General features: G+C 31.9%; 1 protein-coding gene across 1 annotated transcript in view; it reads left to right on the top strand.

Annotated features, from left to right (window-relative positions):
- The window catches only part of LOC148604877 (uncharacterized), a 57,135-nt gene extending 36,209 nt beyond the window's left edge, over positions 1-20,926 (top strand). The window contains exons 10-20 of the mRNA XM_088549681.1: positions 1,427-1,517; positions 5,668-5,760; positions 6,755-6,937; positions 7,412-7,591; positions 8,594-8,773; positions 10,349-10,528; positions 14,692-14,868; positions 15,389-15,568; positions 16,406-16,588; positions 16,823-17,011; positions 17,668-20,926. Coding sequence (XP_088405807.1) covers positions 1,427-1,517; positions 5,668-5,760; positions 6,755-6,937; positions 7,412-7,591; positions 8,594-8,773; positions 10,349-10,528; positions 14,692-14,868; positions 15,389-15,568; positions 16,406-16,588; positions 16,823-17,011; positions 17,668-17,966 — 1,935 coding nt within the window. The 3' untranslated portion in view covers positions 17,967-20,926. The remainder of the gene's footprint in view (positions 1-1,426; positions 1,518-5,667; positions 5,761-6,754; positions 6,938-7,411; positions 7,592-8,593; positions 8,774-10,348; positions 10,529-14,691; positions 14,869-15,388; positions 15,569-16,405; positions 16,589-16,822; positions 17,012-17,667) is intronic.
- Positions 20,927-21,972: the final 1,046 nt, after the last annotated feature.

The raw sequence follows: 21,972 nt of genomic DNA, 5'->3' as shown, positions 1-21,972 counted from the left end.
AATATTACATACAACGTAACAAAAGGAGATGAGCAACTCGGACTCCGGGAACTGGGAGCATGGACCAGGTGCACCGGTAGGGTAAGCGTCATTTGCTTGTCTAGAAACACCAGCCAAGTTGCTCATCAAAAGTCAAGTGTAGGGTATACGAATGAGAGAGGAAAGGAAAACTATGACACGTTGAACGAACCAGACGGATACACCGTAACAATCCACGAGTTGATGGTAATGACCATAAAACTTCTAAAGAGATGAATTTAATCTTGTCTGAAATTTGGACAAAAAAGTTCAATTCAGTTTCTTTCACAGCAAAGTACAAGAGCTTCTTTGGAGAATTGATTCATATTTCATCTAATGGTATCTGAGAATCATTAAAATAACTGCCAAAAGATATAAATGTTGATAGCTTTTTCATTTTGTATCTGATGTATGTGTGTATTTCATTTCTTAACATAAATGCCAAAATAGAATTTGCAATCACGGACGCTTTGATACGGATGGAATGAAATAAAGAAACATGACAAATGTTAATATAATTTCATATGTTTAAAGGAGGTGGAATAGATGGGTCATTTTGGGTTGTCTCCTATAGCTACGTGGGTTGTTTCAACTTTATAATAAACTATTTCATGCAGCACGACATGGTCTATAATACTCATATGGCCTTGTATCTATTTTACACGTATTTTGCCTTATCTATTAATAAATCAATTTGAGATAAATACTGTAATCTGATTGGTTAAAATAATTTTGTTATAACCCAATAGATAACAAAAATATTGCTACGCCCCTATTCAGTTAAATTCAGAGCTAGTTTTCTCATGTTGAAAGATAAAAATATGCTTCAAAATTAATTTATAAGAATTGGCTATTATATAAATTTTGTCTATTGAAAAATAACATAAATTTTCCATGTGCATATTTTGTTTATTGCACTTCGCAATTAACTTTTGAAAGTCAAATTGTCAAAAAGAAAAATGAAGTGAAACATACATACATGATTACAAGCAGGACAAATATACCTTATATAAGTTGAAAGCAGGAAAATAAAATTTTGTGTAGGTCCTCCTTCTGTCACGTTGCTCGCTGAAGTAAAATCCGATGAAAACGAATCAGAAATTACCTGAAACAGATGGCGATAGTTTTTAATATTGTAGTTAAATACTTTTTCACATGACAATGAAATGAAATAATAGTGACGATTATTAAGTGTCTTAAATGACAACTTTATGGGCATTAATTTGCTCTTCCGTACACTTTTCCGTTTTAATGTAAGTTGCTGGGTCGTTCTGAAAAACCGATCAAAGGCAAAATTGTTGTTCAAAATTAGTTTTCCATTTTTAACATTTTATGTTTCTATACTTCATGCAGTAAGGAAATTAAATGTGATCCTGGTTAATCTGAATTAACAGAGTATATATTTTAGGAACATGCATGTATCATATCCAATGAAGATGACCCGGACTGTGATGGTTTATCAAGAGAAGATCTGTGTGTACTGGATGGATACAATTTTCGTATGTATAGTATTCGTTAGATTGATAGAATACTAAAGTAACGATAATTGGACGAATTTAACTTTGACCAAAAAAACATCTAAGATTTCAAGTTGACAGGCATTTTTCTGCAAATCATGTGGAGAAAATAGAATGTATGATTTATGTGACAAACCAATTCGACGAAAAGTCGTCAGGCGTCTACTAGGACAAAAGGCGACATCGAACTGAAACAAAGTGGCATATCTATCGAGCCATCTTAATTCGTCCTTTAATAAATTAGGACAACATAAATTTACAACCCACGTTATCGGGCAAAAATTATATAAATTACTACACGGATCTTTGATTAATGCAATGTAGGCTTGTTGTATTTATTATAACTGTCTGACAATAAAATAATACGCAATTGTTTTTTTTACTTGTCAAACCTAAAACCTATAGGTTTTTAATGCACCTACCTAAAACACGGCTATACCATATATCTTTGGAAAGGTCTTTTGTCGTACCGTCAGAATTGCTTGGTCGTAAAAATGGGAAGTGGTCACATCTTTTTAAACTGCAAAAACAGCAAAAAAGAGTATTTCAAAATCAAATAACATATAAATAAAAATGTCGTTTTAGGAGGTAGACCTAGGGTAAGGGGCCTTTGTATTCAGCATTTTACATCAATCTTATGTTAGCTTCTAATTAACTTGGATTTATTTTTTTCTGCTTCAAACGGAAGCTTGAGAGACTTGGTGAAATTGAATATGATACAAACATAGCACTGATTTCATGAGTTATGTCCCTTACCCTAGGTCTACCGCCTTAAAAAGAAGCAACATTTTAAAATTATATCAACATTTTCATTCAATCAATTTAGATCTAAGCTTATTCATTTCTTAATTTACCTACCAGAGGTTCATTAGAATTTAAGAAAAAATGCATAATGTTGTAAATTTGCTAAACGACCGGCTATTATTTTCTTGCCATATAAACATAAGAAAACTTATGTTTTCGTCACAAAATAGATTTATCTATTTTTTTTTAAACCTAAGATCGTGGTTGAATTGCCCCTTTATTGCTTGAAATGTTTTTTCTAAACCAATGCAAGACAAAAAGGTCGATGGCCACTTGCAATTTCACTAGGCATGTCGTGCAAAGCGACAAAGGTCCATTAGTGGCCGGGGGGTATCTTGTTTTAAAACGGAATAGTTAGGCAACATTGAGAATAATAAATGCAAATGGAGGTCATATATCTTTTTCACTCTTCACTCGGATATTAATTAGCAGACCTTTTAATGCTTGAAGAACTGAAAGGCTAATTATAAATGCCAAGGTCTCTTTTATTGCTCTTTGATGATTGCCCAATGTGAGAGACCGTCAAACGTTGTATACGGCATCCAGAACACCTTGGGTACTTTTAGACATTCTTGTTACCTGATTACAACCTCAAAAAGAGCAGATCCAGTGGGCTGTAAGTCTTACACAAGAGTATAAACTTCGTACTGCACAGTTGGATTGTTTTCCTGAAAGCATTTGGTAAACATGAGTGACTGCATATACATCTGTATCTACCAACAGATATCAAAGACTCCTATTTCCCATTTTTTTCCTAGTGATGAATTAAAACACGGCAGCGTATAAAAGTCACCAAGCTGCATAATGTTAGGCTGAAAACAGACGCTCCAGTATGCACAGAAAAAGGTAGACATGTCTGTTCACATATATCAGTTCACCACTGATATTGTATTTATGCTTGTTCAACACAGAACATAAAGTGAACAGTTAGCTGTCTGTCAATCGTAGAAAATTTACATGGTAGCTCAACAATAGCATGTGGTAAATTTCTAAAGAAGTACCAAGTAATTAGAGTTTCCGGTATGAAAAGGAAACATTCCAATAGCCTAGAAAAGGCCTAGTCGTTCTGAACTGGATTAGCTGATTGCTTTGGTTGCACCAGCACTAAGATAAGACTTTTTTTGTCTATTGGCTGGGTTTTATTTGACAACTGGTGATTCTCTAATTGCGTTGCCAAGTATGTATTTTTTCAATTGCGGCTTACTTCCTCAAAAACATGGAATACGGTACTAACTATTGAGTAAAAAGAATCCACTCCATCTACTCTTTCGGCATTCATGTTAACTTTGACATCATATAAGCAGACAACAGTGGGAATATATCAAGTACAAACATGCAAAGGTTGTCAGCTACAATCAAACCTCGTGATATGAAGCACAAATTCTATGAAAGTATAAGTGCTCAATTAAAAATTATTACCTTCGATATAGTGCAATGGCAGAGAAGTCAATACAAAATGTGACGAGCTTTTTTATGCATTGGCACATTGCATTTGAACAAACTTTTTTTTATATATTCAAAAGAAATTCAAATAAATGTTCCTTTTTCGACGGTGCTGTAAGATTTGTCATCAAATAGTTATGTAATGAACCCTGTCAATAAAGAAAGCAGTCTAAAGATTTCCTTAGTGTCATTTTGTTCACAGTAGGATATTAATTGATGAACAGTAATCATAAAGAATTTATAATTTTGCATCTTAGAACTTCCAAATACAGTGTTTTTGGTTTCTAAAACTAAGGACAACTTAGACATTCGTAGTTTTTATTTCACATTTTTATCTTAGTTTTTTTAAGTACTAGCTCTGAGTGCATAAGGTCAACGTGAAAAAAAAAAAAACTACTCGATACAAAATTTGACTTCATCTGACCATAATTCACATCAGCAACTATTTTGTTCCCGAAATATATATAACAAAAATGAGTCGAAGTCTGCAAGACGCGTATTGAAATAACTTATGAAGAGAGAATTTATATTTTTCCAGTATGATACTTTTTGTCAGAACGAATTACTCTACACTCATTAATTAGAGAAGTGACAAGAATGATACACGAACATGTTCTTATTTGATGTTTTTTTTTATTCTGTATCACGCCAAAGTTACAACACATTTTGAAATATAAATGAATGAGATGGAGTTTTCTATCTTTTGCACAAAAGTCAACCAATTGTTTAAGGTATTAGATATGATCTAGTTTCTGTTGTGTGACATATAATACAACAATTTATGGGCTTTCGTATACGTTTCGGAGGCGAGGTATGCATTCAACGGGACTGATCTACATTAAGTGAATAATTCGCTTAAATGTTTTAGAAATAAGATTTAAAAAAAAGACTTATGAAAGTTCAAATCTAAAGCAAAATAACGGTTTTGTGTTTTTTTAAGGGGGGGGGGTGACAATAATGACGTTTTATTTTATTATCCATTGTTGATATTGTTTTATCAAGATTGTATCCTCTCTATGACAATGATTTATCTTTCTATTAAGAAAAGAATTAATTTAGCACCACAAATTCAAAATATATTGGGTTGAATTTCATTGTATAATAACAAGCGTTTGGACATGTCTTTGATCTTGCGAGATTTTTTTTAAAGGTGACCATGTGAAACTTTTACGACCAAACATCTTAAGCTATGATCACCTTTCAGTGTATTAAATTAGTTACTTTATGTTTATTTGTTTTTAGTGGAGTCCAAGTTGCTCATTTACTTGTGTTACTTTGTATGTATGATTTTAGTTACTTAATGTTCTTTGTTGTGTATATCTGTTTTCCATCTCTGTTTTTTTTATCCCTGTATTACATACTTTTGATTACCCCTATAACCTTGGTTCCCTTGATTACTCTTCCATGTCTGGCTTTTGTCCCTGGATTACATTAGTTTGATTACCGCTAGAACCTTGGTTTCCTGATTACTCTTTCAATCCATACCAAAATTAGGCAAATGTTAGGTTATTGCATAAAAGACCTTAACGAGAGGCCTTTTCTAAATGGTGCTCGCCTACTTAAGCAATAAACAATCAGGTCATGTTGACTTCGATAAGTTGTCCATAAGCTGAACGAATCTTTGAATATATTTTACGTTCAAACCCACGAATCATATTTACAGTTATATCAATGTTGCCTTGTTCGGTTCGTTTAAAACAGTTTTGCATATATCCATATATTTTTTAAAGTTCTGATCAATATTTAATATTTGCACGTTACTTTAATGTTATGTTTTAGCAGAGCAAAAAAAGGGGGAATGATTTTCATATTCGCATATGATTTTCTATGTAAACTCTTTGAATGCATATATCGTATCTTTGCTATTTGCATCTTCTTTTATCAGCGCCAGAGAAATACTTTTTCAAAGCAGGAAAGTTCATCGGCGATTTTGATTTGGATGGCAATTACGACGAAGACTGTGCCTTCATTCTTCCTGGTTAGGAATCAATTATATTATTTTTAACAATCACTTTAATAACGTTTTTGCCCTTGTTGGTTTAACATTCCCCAACACTTTTACAGGTGTTGATGCCTAAACTACCGACATAATACGTTTTCTGTTTGTAAATGAACCAATAACATTCAATCATATCTATAAAATAACTTTTTTTGGACAAATAAGTCTTAAATAAATGCGGATTGAGGATGTTCGCTGCTCATGTTCAGCCATTTTTGTCTGATTTCCGGACTCCGCTGGTCTTATTTATTTTTTTTATTTTCATCATATCATGAAACGGACCTTAAATGTTATTTGAGAGATTTTTTTTATAATTTTGTTGTTATTTCTTATGATTTTTTAAAATAGATCAAACCTACTAAGAGACAGCATTTGGATAATCAAAAGAAATCCTTCTCTCGCCACAATGTCAAATGCTTATATCTTACAAAGTAGCACTCTGCCCCATTATTGTGTTTTCGTACAATATTTCACAACCCTTTAAAATCATTGTTATTCTGCATTAGAGCAGTGAACATCGTTTATATTCGTATCTTAAAATAGCATTGATTTGTACATCAACAATATCCTTTGATAATATGGATTGCAAATATTTGTAGTAAAGTTCACAATATCGACATAAATTTGCAACATATTCCAAAAGCACAGTTTTATAATCAGTTGCGAAGTATAAAAATCAACAGTAACAAAAATGAATCATCACAAGTGATAAGACGCCATGACCACATACCAATTATTCATAAATGATTTCCTTTTTTCTATACATAATGTTATCTTTCTACGTTTTTCTCCTATACATTGTCATACATCTATTTTATATCAATATCAATCTGAAATATAATATATAACGTACCAATAAGGATATGTGGTCGTAATTAAAGCTTGTTTGATAAAGTGTCGTAAATGTAGATATATTTTAAAAAGTAAAATTTCCTGTGTGTATATACATCTCACTACTTTTAATGTTTTGTAGAATGTCATAGACCAAATATATCCAATGGTCAGGTAAACAGTTTTCAAAGTGAAATGAAGACTCACGTGACCACTGTTTATACAGATTTGTCATGTAACAACCATTTTACGGCAGAATATGAAGTCTCCAGCATTACGTGTTATTCAAATGGCAGCTGGTACCCAGTACTCAAATGTTTTAAAGGTATGGCTTTTTTTCTAAGGCATATATACTTAACAAAAAAGTTAAAGACCAAAAAAAACAACTACAACAAACAAAACAATATAAAACAATACAAAACAAACAAGAACAAAACAAAAAAAAATAAATAAAACTGAGCTTATTGTGCGATTTCAGTATATTTGTTTAATCAATATTTCAAAGGGTTGTGTAATATACTCATCGATGAATTCGGTATTTTGAATTGTTAGCGTGTCGTGAGATCTATTATATTCGATCTAAGTAATTCCCGATTCCTTTGATTTAGTTTGTAGTCTAAATAAATTAAATGTATCATGTACAGTCCTTAGTAGTAGTTTAATATAGAGTTACCAAGTTACAATACAAGAAAACTATGCATTTAGGAATTTCATACACTTTTGAAGAAGTACTAGTACTACGGATGTCTGAAAAAAAATTACAAATTAACAAATCCAAATTAGTTTTCATATCTTTCAGATTGCTTGGATCCAGTTGCTTCATATCCGAATTCCAAATTACTAAATAAAACCACAAAATTTAGTATAGGAACGAATGTAGCGATGACTTGTCAAACAGGGTTTTCGTTAGTTGGAAATGGAACAATCGCATGTAACAATAACTCAATATGGGAACCTGATAAGTTTGAATGTATTGCAGGCATGTCTTTCTATAATAATGCTTACTAGATATAAGTTCAATACTTTTAGCAATCTAATGGTGAGGAATAAAAATTGACTTGATATAGTTAATATCTAGAAATTATCATGTACAAGAAATTCTTGACTAACGTTCGAATATTAGCCCAAATATGATCAAAACTGCCAATACAATAAAAAATACAAAACTGCGCCAATACGGTATTTAGCCGTCCAGTACGGGGTTTTAGCCGTCCAATACTTCATATTGGACAGGTTAAAATCCATATTGGCCTAGCATATTGGACTAGTTAGTCAATCAAGGTATGATTGCGTAAGATTTTCCAAATTGGCTGAGTTATTGGTCATCGGCTAACAATATTTGACTTCGGCTACTCCTCAGTCCAATATGGCTAGCCTCAGACCAATAACTAAGCCAATATGGAAAACCTTACGCAATAATACTATAATATTGCTTGCCCCAAGTGTATTTTGTAGTTGAAAAGATGCTAAGCAGTATGTTGTTATTATATTATGTAGACTGTCAAAGACCGGGTCACAGACAGTTTCGGGTCCTAATTTTGCGAATAAAAAATCGAAACGAAAATTTCGTCTGTTATTTTGCCTCAGATGTCACATTGTCTAGTTGTAGACAGTTTTAACGTCAGTTATTCTGTCGCTTTACGGCTAATTGCATGTTTTTGACAAACAAACGGTGTGAAAAAAAAAGCCAAAACGTTATCATTCAAAATAAACAACAGCTCGCCACACAATCAAATAGTCTTGATTATAAAAAAAACAACATAGTATTGTCTAGTACGACATGGTTTTATTCATCTCGCTCGATTTTGGTTTGGACATTCCGTCATGATGTTGACTTGCTTTTTTGTACTAATATATGATTTATAATATTTGAATCGAATTCTCTTGTGTCTTGTTCTGAATCCTGATTTTTGTACTTGACTGATTTAAGAATATTCCAAATTGACTTCTAATAATGTAATTTCTATTTCATATTGTTCAGATTGCCCGGATCCAGCCATATATTACAAAAACTCCACATCACCAAATGCTTCAACCGATTGGAGTTCAGGACAGACTGTAGCTATGACTTGTCAAGAGGGGTATACGTTGGTTGGAAATGCCACAATTACATGCATGAAAAATTCCGCATGGGAACTCAAAAAGTTCAGATGCATTTCAGGTATAAATATTGTTTTTCTTGTTATGAACAGCAATACTTTATGCACTAACCTCTCTTCATTTACTATCTGTCGATTCGTTTATTTAATGTTTCAAGTATCAAAATTATTATTCTTTTTCTACTCGTGTCGTATGGAATATTTGATCCCTTTAAACTTCTGTTTTTTTTAATCTATCGAATGTTTCCTTCATTGAATTTTATAAATGTAGACATGTAAACAATGTTAATTCTTAGTGTTGTCAGAAATTGATAGCGTAACATATGACAGTTAGACAACAACTTACGCTAGAAATTGGCCCCAGCGCTGTTGGTTTGCATCAGGTTTGACCGTCACATTGTCTAGTTTTAAAGAAAGTTATTGTGCTATTTGCACATTTTTGAAAAACAAACGGTGTAGAACAAAGACCAAAAATTGCAGTCTAAAACAAGCAACTGGCCGCCAGGACATCTTTATTTTCATTACATACCTCACAGGTGTAGGTAGAAAAACTAAAAAGACTACGATATACAATCATAACAAAATGTACCTAATTAATCATAATTATGCAATAAATTGTACCTAAAAATAGCCTAAATAATAAAATAAACCTACGTCTGAGCACTAATAAAGTATACAATCACAGCGATTGTACTAAGTTTTTGACATCAGTATACATTTCAGGAAAATATACCTAAAAAAAGTACCAAGAACTGACATTAGCCTAAAATACGTTGAAATCACAACAATAGTAACACAAAAATATGAAAAATAAATTTGGAAAAATTGTCTGTTTTGTACTCCCAAATTATGTCAGTTGAGTAACACAGCCTTATCTCCAATAAGTCAAAACTACATGACAACATTTGCAACAATGGAGTGAAATAGTGATAAATGAAAATGTAGTGACAAATACTAATGACTTCAAGGATGCTTTACATTTATAACACCAACAAATAAAAAGAATATGGAAATTCCTTACACATGAACATACCAAAAATCAAAGTGATGTTATCATTTACTTTGGTCGGACATGAGGTTCTCTTGACCGGTACATAAAAAAACAATGTAAATATGTGTAACAATGACATATCTGACTTATACAAACTCGTGTATAAATATTCAGTACGGATCTATGCTGTATTTTGGAATAAGTGTATGTTATAACATCACACAAAGAACCTAAGTGTATCATTTCAACATTCTATCGCCTCATGTTAATATCATATCTTTTTTTCAAAGAACACACACATTTACTGGTCAAAGTGATATAGCGATCATCTAATATAGGCAATATACATATAATGTATCAAAACCAGGTGGGAAATATAAACTTACTTTGTGGGGACCTTCAATTGTCACTTCTTTGTAAGCTGACCTAATTATGCGTGTTTTAAGCAAAAAACAAAAACAAAGGGCATTCTGAGGAAAAGGGAGATAAATTTTAATATGTAACAGCACACAAGTATATGATTTATATTATTTGAATCGAATTCTTTTTTGTGTTTTTGGTTGATCTTGATTTTTTTGTACTTGACTAATTTCAGAATATTCCAAATTGACTTCTAATGAAGTAATTTTTATTTTGTGTTTTTCAGATTGTCCGGATCCAGCCAAATATTATAAATATTCCACATCAACAAACACTACAACCAATTGGAGTTTAGGACAGACTTTATTCATGACTTGTCAAGCGGGATATACGTTGGTTGGAAATGCAACAATTACATGCATGAACAATTCCGATTGGGAACTTAATAAGTTCATATGTGTTGCAGGTATAGATATTGCTCTGTTTGTTATGATCAGCAATACATAATTCAATAACCTCTCCTCATTTACTGTCTGTCGATTATTTTATCTAATGTTTCAAGTGTCAAAATTATTATTCTTTTTCTACTCGTGTTGTATTGCAAATACATGATCCCTTAAACTTCGTTTATTAAATTTATCAAATTTTTCCTTCAATATTTTTTTATAAATGACTTTATACAAGGCCTTGATTTTGTGGAACCAAACGGAATTTCCGTTGAAAGTTGAAATTCATTTTCCTTTTAAAATCATGTATACAATATGTAAACAATGACAATTGTTAATTCTGTCAGAAATTGATAGCTTCATATATGGCAGTTAGACAACAATAACTTACGATAGAAATTGGCTCTAGAGCTATTGGTTTGCTTCAGGTTGGACTGTCACAATGTCTAGTTGTAGACAGTTTTAACGTCAGTTATTCTGTCATTTCAAGGCTATTTGCACGTTTTTGACAAAGTATCAAAACCTTGTCATCCAAAATAAACAACTGCCCGCCGAGAAAGTCAAATTTTCTTGATTTTGAAAAAAAAACGCTTGTCATCAACAGTTTCTCTCGACACTGTGTTTTGCTTCCCGAAAATGTTCACCGACTGAACAAGCATTTCCATTGTGTTGTACAAAACGATCTCCAAACCTCCGAAAGGTCTGGCCCACGTTAACCATATTACAGCTTTTGTAAACCGCAGCTTAAACGACGTTTTCTGAGGTACAGGTGAAACCATCTTTTATTTTAAAGACGTTGGCTGGCCCGACGACCTCTTCAGTTTTCCAAGTAAAAGTGTATGTCGAACAGCGTGGACGCTTAGAGTACCATGTGGTTTTGTAACTGACAGAGGGTGTCTAGTTTCACTCTTGAAAGAACTCACGAAAAAGAAAACACCGTCCTTTTACATAGGCATAATTGGAAGCGAATCGATCAATACTGACGACATGAATTAGTCTATTGCTCCATCACACTACTGGGTCGATACCTGTGCTGTTGGATTTTGTTCCCGATGGTATTATCATCCCAGTAATATAATTTCTGGTTTTAACAAGAGGAATGAATAAAAAACTTGCTCGGACGTCGCTTCAATAGTTCCGTTTTCGAACACAATCTTTCACACAAAGAGTCATAATAACTTAAGTTGTAAATCAACAAACTTAATATACGGATTAGAATGCAACTTATGCGGTCTAGTATATGTTGGTGAAACACAAAAACGATAAAACAAACGAATGTGCGGTCATCGATAGGGAAGGTAATACCACCAAATTTCCTACAATTTATCAACATTTTAATCAACAAGATCATTTGATGCTCTGTCTGAAAGAGTGTATTCCTGAAAGAATATACCATCCAACGAAAAGTCCTGTCTTAAGTAAAAGCTATCGTAAGGAAAGGAAAGAATACTGGATACGCAGACTAGGTATTGCAATACCTTACGGGAATAATGACAACAATAAACATAAAGCCAATATAACAATTACATAAATGTGATGAACTTATTTGACAAAAATCAGAGACGAATAAGGAGTCATGGTCATCGCCACTATATATCACCTAATATGCATGATGTTTCCATAGATGGTTCTCTTTCATTCATACAAAAGGAGGTATAAGCGTATCGAAAATCATATCAAATTTGATGACTAAGTGTGGAGGGGCTTTGGAGGTTTACGGAGCCTATTATTTATCAGGAAGACACTATTTGTTTAGTTTTGGTTTTATTGCTCTTTTAATTTAATAAATTTATTGAAGTCTGATTTGAGTAACGTACATTCATAAAGATTTGAGGCTTCTATTTAATGTAGCAAGCAATTCATCAACTTAGTTAATCTCTTCATTCTTGAAGAAACAAGCAATGACAGATTTTTTGTTCTTTCCAATCAATGGATCGACCAATCTTAGAGATTGTACTAAAGAATGATTCAAGATTTAACAAATTTCCCAAATTCTGTCCTGTGACGATTCGTCGAGCCTCTTTCAATACATGATTTTAAGTTTTTAGTACCATATGGATCATTTGTTGGTTGAAAGTAAAGAGTTTTTTTATGACTTAAATTGTGTTCAATGTCGGAATAAGTTTTATCCTTGTCCAAAATTATAACCATGCATAAAAACTAGCATTATTTGTATAATTTTCTCCCACAAAATTAGATAAAAGTCAATACTTCATAATATAATTTTTGTCAGCCATAGACATTTGAGTTAAATAAAATCGATACTGTTAATTCGAAAAATATTGGCCCGTATAACACATCCATGATAAAACATGCCTGTTTTATATTTTTCACCAAGGAGGTGTCATTCTTTTTTAAATGAAAGATAAAGCTATTGTGAAAATCATTTATTCAATAAAATATGAGATTAGATAACAAACTCCATGTTTCATATTAAAACAAAATAACAGTAATAATTTCTCTTGTTGATTTGTCCTTTAAACGTGGATTAAAATTTACGTTTTGTAGTTGTCCTGTGAGATATGTCAACTACTAAACCGCCTTAATTTTTGGTGCCTCTCGTCCATGCTCCCAGTTTTTAACGGAGTCCGAGTGCTCATTTGCTTTTGTTACTTTGTATGTATGATTTAAGTTACTTCATGTTCATTTTTGTGTATGTGTGTTTTCCATGTCTGGTCTTTGTCCCTGGATTACATTATCTTAGGTTATTACCGCTATAACCTTGGTTACCTTGATAAAATTTTTAAACAATTTGTCCTTTGTTTCAAAAGTAGGGTTTCTTTGATTGTCCTTCCTTCAAATATACTAGTGTTAGCCAATCAAACGAATGTAATAAAGAATAAAAAAAAATAATTCATGTTACGGGGAGTTGAGGAAACTTTGTTACTTGTCCACACAAGTCACGGACACATCAGTTAAAAAGCCACCACAATAATACCAGAAATAAAACATCATACAATATACTAATCATTTTTGTATTTCTATAAAACATATCAGTCACAGGTTATATTGAGTGATTGATAGTGTTTGTACTGTCTTAAGTTATAACATTTTAAAGTCTATGTAAAACATCTTATCATTAATTTGCTTCGTTAAACAGTGGACATTTTCTATGATAACTAGTGTTTAAGATTGGATATTTCACAAGATTATCTCGTACATGTACATAGTTATAGAAAATTTCTCTACAAGTATTTATAGTGTTTGTGAAAAATTGACTTTTATGAAAAGAAAAAAAACTCAATGATAGTCTTTAGACTCCTCAATTCCAGTTGAATGAAATGAGAGATACTATGGTGATATGAAAAGCGGAGAAATTTATTCACCAAGTTCAAAACAAGATATATCAAAATAATCATTATCAATTTTGTAAAAAAAGTGAATGGTTGTCTGAGTCTCAAAGCATTTCTGAAGATTGATTGGTCCGTTATTCATTGTACTTGAACGTTTTCTTCAGGTAAATGAATAACAGATTGATATCAATGTTGCACTGACTACATTTATGTATACTTCCTATGTGATTGATTGTAATCCGTTTCTATATCAAGCATATGTAAAAAGAACGGATATGTTGAAACATATTAACAAACTAACCAGCATATAATCCAAATACAAAATTGTTAATACTTTCAAAGATTACCTAAATGTCTTCGGCTAGAGTAAACACACCTTTAAGTAAGCACTGAATAGTCACGACAACAAAATTATAAGATCAAATGACCAACATTTCCTTACTGTGGACAGACAAATGTCTGCGGCAGGTTTAACCTAGCTTTATAATGCCTTAACCATGCCCCATTTAACCCAAGTTCAAATATGAACAGGAAGAACATTCATACTCTCAATAATTCTTTACCTTGAGATCTTTGACGGATAATTGATTTTCGATATTATCACTGTAGAAACAGAGCTGTCGTGTCGTGGGGATTTGTTTTTAAAATGATGATTGAAATACAGTTAAAAAATAGATATCAACACTTTTAAACTGCTCCAAATTATATAGGTCCGTTCAACGGCGAAAAAGAAAAGGGTTACAATACATAGCGAAATTGTATATTTGTGTATATGCTGCTGTTTCGAAGTTCTTTTCACAAAAGATTAATATATTTCGTTACACGTAGTGTACGTCTTTATAAGTATGCGTTTTAATTGAAAGTAATTGGTATAAATGCTTTCATTACAGATTGTTCAGACCCCACTGAAATATATGACAACTCTGTGATTTTTGTAAATGGCACTTGGGAAGTGAATACTACAGTCATAATGAGTTGTAAAGACGGTTTAATATTAGAAGGTGAAAGTAAAATAAAATGTTATGAGGGCGCTGGATGGACTCAGGGTGCATTTGTCTGTAAAGAAGGTGTGTTATGTTAGTATGGAAATAAAATGAAGCAATTTCATTTATTTTGTTGGGAAAGACACATAATCAATATTTAGATTGCAAGTCTTTCATTTTATGAACTAGGACTGACTTCAATCGCGTTGCAGACACTTAAGATTGTGCTTAATAAGTCGAATAATGGATTACTTTCAACGTGCACCAAGTGTGCAATGAGAATATTCCAAATAGGCTGGAAAATATTACTATCAGTCATTCATGATTCGGTTTTAAATTATAAATTTATCAGTTAGTTTTTTTAGCATTGACCATACATTGACGCGGATTCTTTTTTAGTCCCTTCACTCAATAACAACATTTTAATTGAAACATAGATTTTTACAAAGTTATACACCTAATAATAAAAAAAAAAGTTTACATGAACAACTGGCAAGAAGGGGTGTTTTAAAATAATTAAATTTTAATTTTTTGCTTACTCCTGTGAATGTCACACTCAAAAAGATATTTTACAAATAACATGAATAAGTGATATATTTTCCAGGATGTGGTTACCCTAACGCAACAATCAAACATTCCAGTCTTCGATATCCAAATAATTCAAAAACTCATGGATCAGAACATCAATATATATGTAATGAAGGTTTTAGTGTTGACGGTAATGCCTACATAAAATGCCTGACGGACTCCACATGGAGCCCCCCCAAATTTTCCTGCGTAGAAGGTAGGTAGCACTTTATTTCGATGAAGAATTCTGTATATTATATATGAATGGAAATAAATGTAAATGATAAAACTATATCTGCACGATATTCAGTAAGTTCAATTTAAACTTAACCAAATTCGTACACAAATGATTGAAGCGTTTGCATAGACAAATCCTCCAAAAAAACTTGGTCAAAAATTTGCCTTGATTCAAAATATCTTTGCTTTCTAATAGTAGAACTAAGTGAGTTAAATTTCCATTATCCTGTACAAACGGAAGAATTGAAACAATCATACATTGGAAACTAGAAAACAAAACAGTAAACAAAGCTCCCTTTTTGATACTCCCTGCTCCACTTGTAAAAGCGTTATTCCGGTATTTTGTGTGTGATTTCAATTACTGTAATCTTATCTTCATCATTTTGTTTCATCCTCTATTTTTCCTGACTCCTAATTTTATTGACAAAATGTAGATGTCCCTTTAACATATACTTTTGATTCTAAATAAACCTCATTTGATCAATTCGACAAGACTTCTTTTTTGCCCGAATAAGAAACTTACCATACTCCCGGAACACGTGATTTCAAGTTTTAAGTGTGGTACATGTCGTTCAATTTCTTATATTTTTCTTCATAATTTTGACTTGTTTTAAGTTTTGTTTTGCTTGGTTTTGTTCGGTTGTTCTGTCAAAGAATGTCTTATTGATTTCACTACCGTTTTTAATTACCCGCTTAAGATCGAATGCATATTTCTCCTATTTGTTATTTGTTTTAAATTTATTGATTCCAGTCTTTTTCATTGAATCAAAACATTAATATAAAGCACAAGAAAACAAATTAACAATTCTTGTTTCAGGTTGTAATGATCCCCGTTTAACAACTAACCATTCTGTCATTGACAAATACAAGAATGGGACACCTTTTACGAGAGGGAAGACAATAACCTTGAAATGTAAGCCGGGATATACGATCATAGGAGAAGGACGTATGACTTGCCTCCATAACAAAACATGGTCTAGATCTGTAACTTGTGTAAAAGGTGAGATGACTAATTTTAACCATATAAAGCTTTACAAATGGCAACTATAGTTTGTATAGGAAGTTGCAAATTTAGTAGATAAACATTTATTCAATAATTGTTGGTATTACAGGAACCGTTTAACGAAATTATTTATGCAGTGTTCTAGCTAGGATTTGAAAATACGGCACAGACAAGATGGTACATTAACGCGTAGCATTTTTGTTTAAGATTCCTTGAGATTTTTTATTCTAGACTGCCCAGATCCAAGGTTGGTGTTCCAGTTTGACAATGCTTATCTAAAAACTTTTGAAAAGACATCTTCCAGGGCCTTCGGAACTTCATATTATTTTAGATGCAGTCTATTCTATACCATGTATGGTGATGCGCAAATAACGTGTTTGAAGAATTCAACATGGTCAACTCCTGCTTTCGAATGTAAAAGTATGTATGTTTGCTTTACTTACAGTTTAGAAAGGGTTACTTCAACTGTTCATTTCGTTGTATCCGCCACACTTATCCAACAAAAATATTACAGTTTAAGTGAAGGTTTGATTTTGAATAATCAAAGACATTTAAAGACTTTGTATCCCACCTTAATACCGAATGTGTTGGCAATTATCTTTGGGATTTTCTTTATGTGCGTGCAACGTTCAGACGTGTACCCCATTTTTGTCTGTGTTAATGGATTCTAAGCATAAGGTGGAACACAGCTTATAGCATGTTCATGGTACAATTTTATTTTCATACACGTACTATCGACATTCTCAAACAATCCATTCAATTTTGTTATATTCTATAATACTGTTTCGAGTAGTTTAGTTTCAAATTGTGCATTGTTTCAATCCTTGAATGCATACATGTAGTTGTTATAGCAATACCTAAAGTAGTAACCAATTGTCATCCTTGAAGAAAAAAAACGTCAATACACAGAAATGGAAACGTAAATAGGAAATAGTACAACATAGTAACTACTTTCAGGAAAATACATATCACGAAATGAATGAAACGGCGGAAGATTTAAAACCAAATGATATCAATATATAGCAATAATTTTAAACTTATAAGATAAAAAACTATATTTTCTTCTTTTATTTTAGCTTGCAAATGCCCATGTCGGAAGAGAGGAAAACCTAAATATGACAATGTGACAAAGGATGTTGAAAATCAGATAAAAGAAAAAATAAAAAATGAGATGAAGGTTGATAAAAGTACAGTATCTGCTGCCACTAGAAAGAAGAAAAGTGCAGATGATAAACGAGCAACTGCGATTCAGATTGGATCAGTCGGTATTTTAATTTTATGCATTGTATTTGGCGGGATTATCTGGTTTGATATTTCTACCATTGCAGCATGGCGACAGGTATGCAGAAGAAAAACTAGATCCAAAATGAAGTGATATTGAGCAGGCTGTTTTTGCCGGAAACTCAAAGATTTAAGCATTTACGCTTTTGTTAATCTTGTACTTAACTGATGTAGAATACATTTTAGGACGTGTTATTCTATAATGTTCCCTAGCTTAAATGATCATTTGTATTTAAAGGTGTATATTGTTTATACGAGATTATGACCCTGTTGTTTACTGAAAAGTTTTCTAACTATAAAGCCTGAGCGATTTAGAAGCTGTTACAACATTAACGCGTCGAAATTAATTAATAAAGTATTGTTTTTTGCTCCTTTCATTAATTTCTTATTATATCCAAAATATATCAATTGTTGAAACATGTAGTCATAAAAAATATAATAAAGTCAAGCTGATGTGATAGATTTTTAGTGCTTTTTTGGACTATGATTTCTGTCCTCTGTGTAGATAAATTGCATCATGGTACTCGTACATTTTGCTTTATTTCAACATCCATACTGATTTGAGTGTGTTTATTGTCCGTGCCGAATTTGATATAAACTAAACATATTTTTGTACCGGCAGTTTATGTCCGAATTAAGGGAGAAAAAAAGGTTCCAATTTGCATAACCCTTCAATGAATGTATACGTAATAGCAAGATAGTTATATGTATCTAAAATTGTACTGTATTGCATGTTAAAGTATAAAGTTTATAGATGTTGAAAAGGACATTTCGAAATACAATTTGTGAAACAACGGTAGAACATGTATTGTAATAAAACAGGAAATGACGCTGTCATTCTAAATACGTCGCACACACAAGCTGATTAAATTGTCTTTTTTCATAAATGTATTATTAAAGGAGACGTGACACACAAAAAAAATTCATTTTATAAAAAAAAAACTCTAGTTAAGTACAATTTAATTGAGAATTAGTTAATTGAAATCCATGTGTGATGACTGTTTTAGTTATTTGTCTTTTTCGTTAATAATGATTGACTTTTGACCTTGCCTTAGCAATGATAATTCTTTTAACGGTTTGAATTCCATGTGCAAGTGGTAAACGGTAAACAAAAATGGCTTTTATCGTTGCTACAAAAGATATAGTATATTATGTGAGGGAAACGTTGATACGAATGTAAAAAAACGTTTTCTCATCAGGTTAGCAATAAATAAAGTTAAAATGATTTATTTGTGTTTTCACGACAACTTCATTAATATGCATAAATGAAAACCTGAAGTAACCCTCAATAACCTAATATAAACGTGCTACGTCATTGGTTCTCAATCTCCATTTGCGTTCGATAAAAATGTTATACGTGCCTGAACAAATTATTAAAACTAAAATAGTGACACTCTGTGTATTGTTCTTTTATTGCAAACCAATAAAAATAAACATATTCATATTATTCCCCGTATTTGCAGGGACTTTATACAATACTCCCAGTTACTGGTGCACTTGTCAGGTGTAGCGTTTCGCAAAAAGGCGGTGAAATCACTATTTTCATTGAAGATCGTGATTTGTACAGTTTAAATCTTAGAATATGAATTTAATTTACTTTATGTAAAAAGTTCAATATTACATGACAAAACCTAATGAAATATTTCTATGACTGAAAAAAATGACTTCTGAATATGGTTGGAGGATTATGTTTAGTTTATGTCAAATTCGACACTGAAAATAACACTCAACGGAAACTTTACTTTTCGACGTTTTCAAAGTTTCTCATGCCATGGTGATACCATATTACCTAAATGAACTTATGCCCATTACTATTCATATCAAATATTAATTTGTGGCATGTAGAAATTGCTTTTTTTTAATTTTTACCCTTTGTTTGATAACTGTTGTTGCCAAGTTCCCGTGTGTACAGATTGTTTATTGTTTCAATTGCAATCTATATGTGAAAACTATTTTGCCAAGTACCAGTGTGTAGACATTGTTATTTTTTTTCCCAATTTCAATCTGTGTATGATGACTGTTTTTGCCAATTAATTGTATGTTGAACTTGCCTTTTCGGTTTGAATTTTCGTGTGGTAACTGTTTTCGCCAATTCATGGTATGAATACATTGTTTTGTCCAATTGAAATCCATGTGTGATGACTGATGGCTATTTGTTTTTTTCGTTAATAATGATTGACTTTTGACCTTGTCTTAGCAATGATAAATCTCATAACTGTTTTAATTCCATGTGCAAGTGGTAAACGGTAAACAAAAATGGCTTTTAACGTTGCTACAAAAGATATAGTATATTATGTGAGGGAAACTTTGATTTGTTTGTCCTTTAATTATTTATTTTTACATAGTATCTTCTGAATTCTGCCATTTGCAACGCTGATTTCATTGTAAAGAAAAACAAATACAATAGTTTTCATTTCTTTTATAAGTAGAATTGTTAGGATAAAACTATTTTCCCAACATTTACAGATGTGTATCATCAGACCAATAACTCAGAAACGTAGCCATATGCAGATTACATGTATGCAATTTTACATATTGATAAATTTGCTAAAAACACAACCTCTAATATTATAAAATATTGTGCGTAGCAGGTTATTGTCAAGTGTGCAGCACGTACAAATATAACGAAAAATATAAACTTCATTCCTTATGATTTAATTTTAGTATCAAATTCAACGAATATATAATAAGAAAAATTTGCATGGTCACAAAACAAAATTTGATTCATGAGATGATGGACAGTTTTTTTTAACCAACAAGAAAGTAAGTTACTTCTGAACCGTATAACATAGATAAACATCAATTTGAGTGAAACCTGTCTAAACCAAAACCTGAGTAAACTGGCAACTTGTCTTTTGAATTATCGTCATATCAGCTTCATATGCTTTTGAACTACTTCAATCTGAAAACCTGCATTAATCCAACCAATATATCAGTCCTTAAGTTGTTATGTTAAGAAATGTTTCACTTTAATCAAATAATCAATGATGTACTATATTAATAAAGGACAAATCTTTGCAAGTTGAGCTTGTTCATAAGCATTCTCAAACTATTACCGCCTATTAATATACGTATTTTCGATGATGTATCATATCTTGTAGTTTGTTTGTTTAATAATTTAATTATAATTAAAATTGAAACTATATATGTAACATTCTGTAAAATGCTTTTTTTTCAATTATCAATTCAACTTACCAAATACAAACACAAAACTACCAAACTTAAGTAGAAATTGCAATTTAGACATGCAGTACAGGTGTTCCATTGAGTAACTTCTAATGAGCAGCACTAGAACTAAATATATCAAGATTAAAAAAAAACCGAGTTGTATCAACTTGATCAGTGTAGCGAATAGAGAAGTCACATTCTTAGACGTATGTATAATATTCATTTGTTGTGACATGTATCGTTAATTTGATTTCCTATCCTACATACATGTAACAACACCTAAGAGCTGTCGCGTAGTACAAAACATCGTGTACTGATTTACAACCCTAGATTTATTCTACGAGGAGGAATGACCCGGCCAGTGGAAGCTATATTTTTTTTAAAAAGCCAGGCGGACCTAGTGGTCTAGGGCGTGTGCAGGCAATGTAGCCATAGATGTCACAGCCGTAGGAGTTTGAGTCCCGCGGAGGAAACGACCAAGCAATTACTTAGTATCATCATATTACATATTCTTTATATGGGATATTTCTATATCCACGATTGTATCAATTAAGTAAACACACATAAACCAAAAATAATACGTTCTGTTTTTTTCAGGGTTAATTTGTGATGGAGTCTATCATCACTTATAGAACTTATCTCCCCTTTATTGAGATTTTCAAAATAAACTTATTCTCTTTATATTTCAAGATAGTCTGACTTCCTCTGTCAACTTGCAGAGGTCATCATGCACTATATACCAATGAGGTTGCTAAGGATTTCACAACCTTCTTTACGAGTTACACCCCTTTGAAAAACGTTTTGTCAATCGCTCATATCTTCAAAACCATTATGGACAGAATCAATATAGTTATTATTACAATTACAAATTCAAATGAAAATTATAGGAACATGTATTTTCTTATAAAATCTTGCGGGAGTTTTTTCCCCTT

Source organism: Perna viridis, chromosome 10 (assembly GCF_037379345.1).
Source record: "Perna viridis isolate PV_CMFRI_1.1 ecotype Kerala chromosome 10, ASM3737934v1, whole genome shotgun sequence".
Lineage (NCBI taxonomy): Eukaryota > Metazoa > Mollusca > Bivalvia > Mytilida > Mytilidae > Perna > Perna viridis.
This window is presented reverse-complemented; position numbering and strand designations above follow the sequence as displayed.